Source organism: Macadamia integrifolia, chromosome 2 (genome assembly GCF_013358625.1).
Source record: "Macadamia integrifolia cultivar HAES 741 chromosome 2, SCU_Mint_v3, whole genome shotgun sequence".
NCBI lineage: Eukaryota > Viridiplantae > Streptophyta > Magnoliopsida > Proteales > Proteaceae > Macadamia > Macadamia integrifolia.
Genome location: NC_056558.1, coordinates 7797165 through 7807890, shown reverse-complemented (window position 1 = coordinate 7807890; position 10726 = coordinate 7797165). Strand labels below are relative to the sequence as shown.

The following is a 10726-nucleotide window of genomic DNA, read 5'->3' as shown; positions in this document are numbered from 1 at the left end:
CGATAGAATTCAAACTAAGGTGGAGATTGTTAGTGTATGATGTCTTGTATTCCGTCGCAGTTTAATCCAGGGAGTACTGGTGTATCACCTAGACAGGTGGGTTGTGGGGGTTGCAAGGGGGCAGGAGGCCCCCCTGCATAGCAGGGGGTGTAAGGGGGCGCAGCCCCCCGCTCGAATTTTTTATTTGAGGGCAATTGTAGTTTAATCCGGATTAGGGTTTTTTCGCTATATATTTGTAGCGAGGGTTTCTTTCTCTGTAATGCAAGCAATACTGAGAGGTGTGAGGACGAACGCTGTAACCCTATTCTTCATTGATAGTGAAGCAGGATCTCATCTCACCGGGGACATAGGTAACCTTGCCGAACCTCGTAAAATCCGTGTGCATTGTTTGTTTTGTTTTTCCATTATCTTTTGCATCGTTTTAGGGTTGCGTTTCTACACTTACAACCTAGGATCTTAATGTTACTACATTTAGATATGGATAGCCATCCTAACTATCCCAATTTTTATATTAAAACTAACAATAGATATGTGAAAAAGCTTACATCTATAATTATGGAGGCTATAACAAGAAAACAATCGATCTATAAGTCCGATATGCTATATAATTTACTACACTCGAGTTAATCTATCTTTTCCTTGTTTGGAAAAAAAAAATCCATCCATCCATCCTTGAAGAGGACTCTACTAATTCCCTCTTACCACTAGGCTTGGTCTGCCTCTGATCAGTCTGCAAGCAGAGGGGGGAAAAGTTAGTTTAGAATCCAGGACGAAACAACCAGAACCCACGAAGCTAACCCAACTAAAAGTCACCTTAAAATCCTGGGTTATTTCACGGACAATCCTCAAGGGCCTTTTCCTGATCAGAAGCTCAGTGCTCTTCACAGATTTCACTGCGTCATATCCATATTGCACAAGAGAGAGATTTCATCAAGTCATAACCAACTTGAAATTAAGTGAGTGGAAAAGAACTACTGGGTAAGTATCAGTTACGTATCGAAGAGCAACAATTCCAGTGTGGGTGCAGAATGATTGAATTAATGAGGCGTAGTAGTAGTACTACTTCGGCAATATGCTCGAGAGAAATACTGACTTGTGGAATGCGATGATATCTGGGTTTGTTATGTATGGTAGTACTGAGGAAGCAAAGAGGCTGTTTGAAGAAATGCCAAGGAGAAATGTCATTTCTTATACTGCGATGATTGATGGGTTCTCTTAGATTCGGTGGAAGTTCCCACTCAATCTCCCCAATATGAGGGAATGATGTCAGGAAGAATGATATGTTACCTGGATTATGATGAGGTATGTGGAAAATGGCTTGTTTGCAGAAGCAACGGCACTATTTGATCTAATGCCTGAGAAGAATATTTTTGCAATTACAGCTATGATCACAGGGTACCTACCATGAGGAGGGAAAGATGGTTACCGCGAAAATGCTTTTTTTTGAAGAAATTCAGTTTAGGGATTTTGTCTCTTGAAATGCCATGATAGCAGGTATGCTAGGGCCACCTAATTTGATCCAAATCGCTTAAGTGTGTTGGGGATGTTGGGAATTTATGTACCTTTTACAGATTATTAAAATGTATGCATTTGAAACTCACCTCAAGATTTTGTACATTCTGTTTGAGACCCAGCTTGACAGAGATAAAGAACATAGTGCATTTATTTTTTTCTGGGAATTCCTGGGGAATGCTGAGATTTAATATGAAATTGATTGATTGCTTTAATAATTTTGGAAGTGTAATACCATTGCGTCAGTTTGTGTGGAGTGGTGAAGGATGAAGAAACTTGATACTGGAAGCTCTGCCATAAAAAACTGTCTTGTGAAAGATGGAAGTTCGGAGGATTATTGACTGGCTAGAGTAATTGTTAGCAATTGATTTCCGAGTTCTGATTAACAAAGAACTGGTAGAAACCATCTATCAAAAGCAGAGATTATTTTTTTGAACCAGATTTCAACTCTCGTCAAATGTTCTTTTGATACAAGATTTTTGGATAGACTATTCTATTGGAGATGAAAATCATTGAGAACATAGGGGAGTATTTTGTAAGTTTAGAGAAAGCACTTTCATGTTTTTTTTTGGGATGAAATTTTATTTTGTATTTGAAACAAGCATAAGGAGTAACAGAGTGGATCTCGACAAAATAGTAAGTTGCTCCTCTTCGCGAAGTGGGGGTAAGGTTGTGGTCATTATGAACCCCCCTAGGGACTCCTTTTTAATTGTTGTTGTAATAGGATCTTTAAGATAGGGACTAGATAGGGACCTACAAAGAGCCATACAATGGACCCACTAGGGGACATAAGGCCACACTTATTACCAACTCTTAACCTATTTACGATTATATGAAGAAAGGTGCAAGATCACCATACACGCTTCATTAGCAGAGCTCTGAAATAGCAATGAACTATATCACTACATCCAGAACAGATGAAAAAGATGCATATATGGTTGATCTCCATAAGAGGTTCAACCCATAGAGCTCCATGATTACTTACTAATGTTGAAATAGGCAAATAGAATAAAAATGGCTAGCAATCCCACAATCTTAGAGAGGGAAAAAAAGGACCATCGCTGCCTTCTGATTGACTAGTCAACCTCAAGACCTTAATACCACAATCCCTCTAAAAAGCTAACATAAGAGCAGAAAAGAATAAACTATCAACCATTTTTACTCAAGAGGGTGAATGGTTTCTTTACCATCCAAGGCTTTTAGAGTGGTCCTGGACACCTGGGTATTTACCAGAAAGCACCCCACCAACGGTAGATGAAAAACCATGAATGTTGGTGGACCCCTCACTGTTGGAATCAATAAGATTGGGGAAGAGTGCACTTCCACAATCTAGACATCAGATTAAGTTCCAAACCAAACAAATTTTCAGTGTCAAATTTGCTTTAAGGAAAATTACGTAATTACCCACAATTGGGTTTCTCATTACTAAATTATCCATCAGTTTTAGCATATTTTTGTTAAGTGAAACATAGGTTGAATAATATTGTAAGAGAACAAAAAATGGATAACCATGTAATTTTCTCTTGCTTTATTATAGAAATGATTCAAAAAGTCAAGTTTGGACAGCTTTTTGGATTGACAATTGAAAACTTTGTATGCAGGTGAGGTGGTACCCACAGTTTGTGGCCAACACAAGGTGCAGGTCTGTTTGACCAAAGCAGCCTTAACCTCCACTGGGGCCAAGAGCAGAAATATGAGAGCAAGTGACGAATCCCACAAGGTAATACCACTAGTTAGCCACTTGCAATGCCACTTCCATTTCACAAGTGCACCACACACCCCTCACCTCTCCTCTCCTTCCTTCCACACATCTCAGCTTGGTGCTGTTCCAAAAACACATGTAAATGTGAAAAGATGAAGACTGGAAAGCTTATATAGAGTAAATATCTCTATTTTATGTGAAGCACACTTCATGTATTTGGGCTTGAATTAGTGCAACAGAAAACAAGCCAAAAAAAATAATTTATTAACTCGTTTCAAATAGAACTGTCCCGGATGTTTTCCCATCTCTATAAACTTCCAGAGCTCGCATCGGCCTGGAAATAATGGCAGGAGTCTCACAACATTTCCCTAAAAAATCCAGAGCCCTCTACAAAGGCCCAGGAAAGGTCCCATTCTCCCTTTGCTCGTTCCATCTCTCTATCTGCATCCATATGTAATAATACAACACAATTAGCTTCTGAAGGCAAATATTAGTAGCAAAGCAACAGAGAGGAAGAATAAAAATAAAAAGGCCACAAAACCCAGATTAAAACCCTACAATATCTTAAAAATCTATCTTCCCATCATCCATCCTGAACAATAATTATTACATGAAAAAAAAGTGTGTTTCAACCACATCTTACAAATATAATTTCTGACCACTACTTCAATTATTATACGTATTTGGGCATGAATTTCACCTCAATGACCTAAAGAAACATGTATCACAAAATGCTTGATCATTCCACTAGATGTAGGAAATGAGAAAAGGATCATCATGACAAGTCTGAAAGCTTCCCAACATATCTAAATTTTGTACTAAATGCCCAAATATCTCCATTTCTATGCATCTCGGACTAGGATGCTCATAATAAACCCATGGCATTAGTCAATAAAAATATATATACCCATCCATAAAAGCTAACTCACTTCAACCCCTCAAGTCCTTACCCACAAATTATAGGGTTCAGCAACACATTATGTTTTAAAATCCAATCAATTCAAAGTCATAAAAACTGCAAGTCAACCCATCAATATCTCACACTTTCGTGGGAAATTGGGAATGTCAGAAGCTATTCTGTGATTTCTTGGAGTAAGACCAGTTTAGCTATCAAGTACAACATGTAAATGGAAGTATAATAGAAATGGAGACTCAAAGCAAAATTTACTTTGGTATGTGATATTGTGTTCCAAACTAAACAAGAAAAGAATAAATTTTGTTGGATGAACCAAGCAACCTGAGCCAAGAGCCATAATGTGTTCAATAACTTAGTACTAAATGCATGAACATCTCCTTTTCTATGCATCTTGGACTAGGATGCTCATAATATATATATCCATCCACAAAAGCTAACTCACTTCAACCCCTCAAGTCCTTATCCACAAATTATAGGGTTCAGCAACACATTATGTTTTAAAATCCAATCAATTTAAAGTCATAAAAACTGCAAGGAAATCCATCAATGTCGCACACTTTCATGGGAAATTGGGAATGTCAGAAGCTATTCTGTGATTTCTTTGAGTAAGACCAGTTTAGCTATCAAGCACAACACGTAAATGGAGGTATAATAGAAATGGTAAATGAGTGATGCACGGAATTCAAGCAAAATTTACAGGAGAAGAATGAATTTTGCAAGATGAACCAAGCAACCTGAGCCAAGAGCCACTATGTGTTGAATAACTTAATATTTTCTCTAAGCAATTTCTTTCAACTGATTTCAAGGATATTCTAGGAGCGTATGGATTCTTTCTTTTTGTACAAGCAAACCAAACCAAGAAGAGCCACAGGAGGCTGCAAAACAAAGACAAGCCACCAAACATACGAAAAACACCCCAAAATAAAATGGAAACACTGATGTATGATGGCCATATCAGCCTTTTGGCAAGGGATGTCAACTGGGGAGCAGAACTAATTAATTGAACCAGAACTAACCCAAAGAGAAAAAAAAAAAAAAAAAAAAAAAAAAAAAAAAAAAAAAAACCAGGCCAATTATTATTTGTCTTAGCCACAAGTGGTGATATGAATTTTGGAACCAAACAGAGACAATCAATTGGGACCGATTATGAGAGTTTTAGGCTTTTCCACTAACTATTATTCTCTCTTCGGCCAAGCACACTCATGTAATAATGGGCTACTACGTCGACGGCCCTTCAATTTCAAAGATTTTTTTCTAACTTCATATATTGAATATGGGAGAGTGTTCACCATATATTGAGTAGGACCGTTTAACAACCAAGACCAACCAACCAAATCATAATTGGTCCGGTTTCTTGTAAGTAGGGACCAATCAATTAATCATTTGATTTCAGTACTGGCCTTAAGAACCCGGGACTGATTAGGAACTGACTGCTATACACGCTTACCTCTAACTTTTGAATAACCTAGGTTGACAACAGTGCTGTCAAAGGAAATGAATCGTGTAACAAAATTAGTTTTATCACCACACTATGCATGCATATAAGACTCCTATTTGCCATTAATTTTATGCAACTAGACATAATTACCATTCAACACAAAGAAGAAATTCATACTTTCATAGCGAGGGCAAATGAGGTAGCCTTGGGACAAGTTTCACAAATGCTGAACTGAACCCTATTAAATATTTCCCATCCCTAACCTGCCGCTAAGAATGCTAGCAACACATTGATGTCATAAAATACGGGACAGGGCAAGGCAGGTCTCAGGTTTGACCTGCACCATTCCATCCCCTCCAATGGCTATAATATCCATTAAGATTACAGGTAATAGGCATATATATATATATATATATACTGATGACACTCACATGCACTCTTCCACAAACTGAAATTTGTAGAAAAAGAGAAGAAATCCTAAGAATGAAGCAAACATTCTTTCCCATATACCCATCCAACTGCAATGATGGCCATCAGCAAAGGAATTACTCCTTCACCATGGCTTAAGAAAAACTTGGTCCTACTTTAAAAGAAAAATAAGGATAAAGAAGTACATACCCATTCACTAGGACAGAGTGAACGGTAATATTTTGCAAACTTATCACACTCTGGAGCACCATCCCCTTTTGCAGCTGTGCACCTGAATAAACATGTTTTGCTCATCATAAGAATCTACATTACTCAAGTGGGAATTGAAAAGCAATGCCACATGAATATAATATCAAGCTTTCCAATGGAGATGTGATCAACAAATATAAGCAACAGATTCAAACCCAATGAGTAAAATAACGTGTTCGACTCACCTATGATATTCAATATAGCGTGTAAAACAATGTCTTGTTTGGTTGGTGGTTGGGAAACGAATATCTGCCGGTGCCGTCTCAATCTGGAATTCAATGACATTGCATCAGCAAACATACATACCTTCTAACAGTAAAATGTATAGGAAGGAGTTATTTGTGCTTTAGCAAAATGATACCTTTATTTCTGGTGTCTCTTCAGGCGCTTCTTGTTCACTCGAGTCTTCCTGCTCGGGAGCTCCATTGCTTTCTTCAGCTGGAGGAGCTTCCTCAGTTTTCTCAGCTACAGTTTCCTCAGTAATAGCTGGCTTCTCATCTACAGCTGGTTCAACCGGGGATTCAACCAAGACCGGCTCCTCTATCTCCTGCAATGAGTATTGCTGCAAATGACAGCAACCCAATTAAGCAGGCAAAACTTCTACAAGAGGCCCCAGTGGTCCTCCAGAATATCTACCACAATATTCAAAAGCAAGCAATGATGCACACATCATTGAAGACCCAATCGAAAGTCATCAATGCACTCCTACCCAAATGAAGAGAAAATTAAAAACTATAAGTCAGAATACATAAAACAGATATGAATAAATAAGGTAGTTAAAACAATATATCCGAAAACTACAGAGGAAAAGATTTTAAACTTGTTTTCTGTAGCCACAGTCATAATTGAACCTTTCACTATCTATCTTTGTTTAAAATCAATAGTTCTTTATGTGTGGTAGTTAAGATTTGTTTAAAGTTTGAAAACCGCAAAATATAAATTTCAGTCTATGCAGAAGCCATTCGAACAATTCAACAGATAATGATAGTTGACCAAATGATGAAAGGAAGGGATCTTATCAAATTTTGTTGCCCTTCAAATAGACTCCACATGTCAAGAATGAAAAGCAAATGGAATAGGATTTATCTAAGGTCTTAGAATGTGAAATAAGGATCAGATAAAAAGAAAAAATTAAATTATGATGGCAATCAAACTTGGAATGATGGATGGGAATGTTAAAATGACTGGTGATGATAAGGAAAGACTAAATATTCTTCTAATTTATGAGAAGCCATTGAAGGGGTTGGTCTTCTATTCAAAAGGCTGATCTCTGTCATAAATAAATAAAATAAAAAGATGGCCACTTAATGGCTGCTATAGCATTCGATCAAATGCAAACAATAAAAGGATCAGTAGCTCATAGTGGTTGTGAGATAGGATTTATTCTAGAGAAATTGCCAATACAAAGCCAGCAGGTCAAAGAAAGAAATATTCTGACTTGACTGATCCATTCTGGTAAGCCGAATCACACAATTGACCTTCACTCAGTAACAGAGAAGCTTTGGAATATAGGTTTATCAAAATCCTCAGCTTTCTAACCTTCCTGACTGACTTTCCTAACCATGCCCAATCTAACAGCTCTTCCAAGCTGCTGATTCAAATAAGGCCACTCAGGATCATCAATAAACTCCACTGGAACTGTCCGCAGAATTTGAATAGTCGAATTCTTTTATAGAGAAGAAATATTACATTTAACTATCAAACAGTGGAGAGGGAGAACCATTATCTTAACCCTTAGAAATTAGAAAACATAATCCGCTCCAATATTGATAAAAAACTGTGAATAGATACCTATATTATAGCCACAAAGAGCTATAGCCCAATTGCAGATTTAAGTCAAAATCTTATTTCTAGAAAGATACAGCCACTATCCTAAATAAATACAAAAGAGAAAATCATGTCCTATTCGCACTCAAAAAATTTAATTCAAAATAGGAATGAAAAATCCTAAATCAAACACATCTCCCAATCCTAATCTAACTAGAAATCAATTCAAAACACCTATTAATAGATAGGAAACAGAAGGATGGCCCATAAGTGGGATGATTAGCTCATTGCATGACCATATTCTGCGAAGGGTGGAAAGAAGTCTCTGGCCTGCATCTCTGAGTTCACCAGGTACCACAGAAGGGAAAACCCAAACCGAGCAGGAAGCAACCAGAATTTTGAGCCAACAAGCCATGGGTCAGTTCATAACTAATAATTTAAATAATTACTTTCAAAAGACATGGACAACTGGGAAATATTTAAAGTTTCACCTTTATTTTTGCCCAGGAATTGGCACACTTGATTGATATATATGCTCAACTAAGTCATTTGCATTGCCTTTACATATCATGTCTAGTCTAAGGGTGGTATAACATTATTTTCAAATCATATAAATAAAGGTAAAAAAAGGTCAAATAACTTGAAACAACATATAGGCAGTATGCCCTTTAAAGCAAGGTACCCTCGAGAAACCTGATAATCCAAATTTGTAGGATTAGAAATTGAAAACACTGCCTGAACCTCATGATCACTGTCATGTGCATTACCTAAATTCCTACCAGGAACAAAAGCTCCTAAAGAAGAGATGGAATAAGAAGAAAGGTACCAAAAGGAGGTCTTGCCAGAGTGGATCCTTGAGAACCACAAACCCCTAAGCCAAAATTTGAACTCTTCCTCAAACAACTCAACCCATGAGAGTTTCCAAACTAAATTATCAAATTTATTTTAGATCAAAATTGTTAGTTTCAAATTATACAGAAATCATAGTAATTTTATATATAAAGGATTGTTTCTATAATTTCCTCGATTCAAAAAAACAAATAAATAAATAAAGAAGAACCTCAAACATTTCAGTCCAACATTATATATACTTCATAGAATATCATTAAGCAACAGGGTCCTGTTCAAAATTATCACAAATCCTCCCATGAACTACTCATCCAGTTTTCATTGAATTCCTCCGATATAAGGCTGCAACCAGATTTTTTTTTCTGAGATTGGGGAAGGAATGCTAACTGACATATGAACCAGATATTAGTAGGAGAAATATCCTTCCGGTACACTGAAATTAAACGTAATTTAATTTATAAGGAACTTCCCCCAAAATTCATGATTTTATTTATATATATATATATATATATTTATCATCAACACTAAAAATTATCCACAGTAAAAGAGCTTCCTTTAGATCAGGTTTTAAATTTTCCATATAAATCGAGCAAAATGAAATGGTCCTGTTATCAAGCTAAAAGGATCAGAAACAACAGATCCAGCAGTTTAAGGTTGAATCAAAACTAGATCTACCAAGACAAATAAACCCGTTCAGTATTTGTAATTCAAAGTAATTGCACCATGTAAGATCCATTCGAAGACGGAAAAAAAAGGAAGCATTTGAGTGAAAACAACGGGAAAAAGCCTAGACAGAGATAGAAAAATGCGTACCGCAGCTAGGCTTGAGGTTTTCTGATTCTCTACTTCCGCCATGGATTTCGACAGATCTGAACTCGTAAACCTAACAAAACAGATGCGGCGAGTTCTCCAGAGTAGGTCAGATCAGACGAGAGTGAAGAGACTCTGGAGGCGATAATCTGTGAGGGAGAACTTCTGAGCTGTAATTTTAGACATTGTTTGTTGGGCATTATTGGCATCCGGGAAAACTGGAACCGATCGGATTCGACCACCAGACCGGTCCGGCTATGGGCTCAAATTTCATGGTTTATTTTGTCCGATTTGTTGGTCACATGGTTATACTTTAGAAACAACTTTTTCTATTAGGAAGGGATAAGGCTACGTATACTTGCCACCTTGCATATTATGTCATGAAAAAGTGGATCCACAAGCACTTTGGTCAATGTTGTAATCAAGGGACTCTTGCCTCCTCAATAGAATGTTGAAATTAGAACACTTAGAGGATCATTTTTTTTTTTTTTGACTTAGAAAGTTTGAAATTATAGAACAAAGAATGAGTTTAAAACCATTGAATCACAACTCTATCTTCGGCATAGCCATTAATAGAGAAGTAACCTAAGTAATAAAAAATACAGGGCTACCATCCAACGTGAAGGATATGACAGTTGTTGTCGAATGCTTTGCTAGCCTACCAGCTGCTGAATTTGTTTCATGGAAACAATGAATAATTTTTCATGAAATAATATCCAGGAATTGCTTGTAGAACCACTTTTTGGATATTATATTTGTGGTTTCGGATAATCTATATTTGTATTTCATAGATCTTCCCTTCGTATAGCCACAATTTGTTACATTGAGGCATCAAGATAATTTCCCTTTGGTCAATGTTGTAATAATAAAATTACCCTCATTAATAAATAAATAAATAAATATTATTATTTGAAATGCACTTTATCTGTTACATGGAAATTTACTCTTTATTTTTGAGCCACTATATTTTAAGATCTAAAACAATTATTTAACAGAAAATTTTAAACAATTAGATTTTGCTCTACTTTAAAGTAGCCAATGATAGACTTTGAGA

At 36.6% G+C, this 10726-nt stretch overlaps 1 protein-coding gene across 1 annotated transcript; it reads right to left on the bottom strand.

Annotated features, from left to right (window-relative positions):
• Positions 1–3357: 3357 nt before the first annotated feature.
• Positions 3358–9861, bottom strand: LOC122091933 (cytochrome c oxidase subunit 6b-1-like). The gene is made up of 5 exons (XM_042662191.1): positions 9676–9861; positions 6608–6808; positions 6432–6514; positions 6187–6268; positions 3358–3655 (listed from the first exon to the last, which is right to left on the bottom strand). The coding sequence occupies exons 1-5, from the start codon at positions 9715–9717 to the stop codon at positions 3602–3604; spliced, it is 462 nt and encodes a 153-aa protein (XP_042518125.1). The 5' UTR covers positions 9718–9861; the 3' UTR covers positions 3358–3601.
• Positions 9862–10726: the final 865 nt, after the last annotated feature.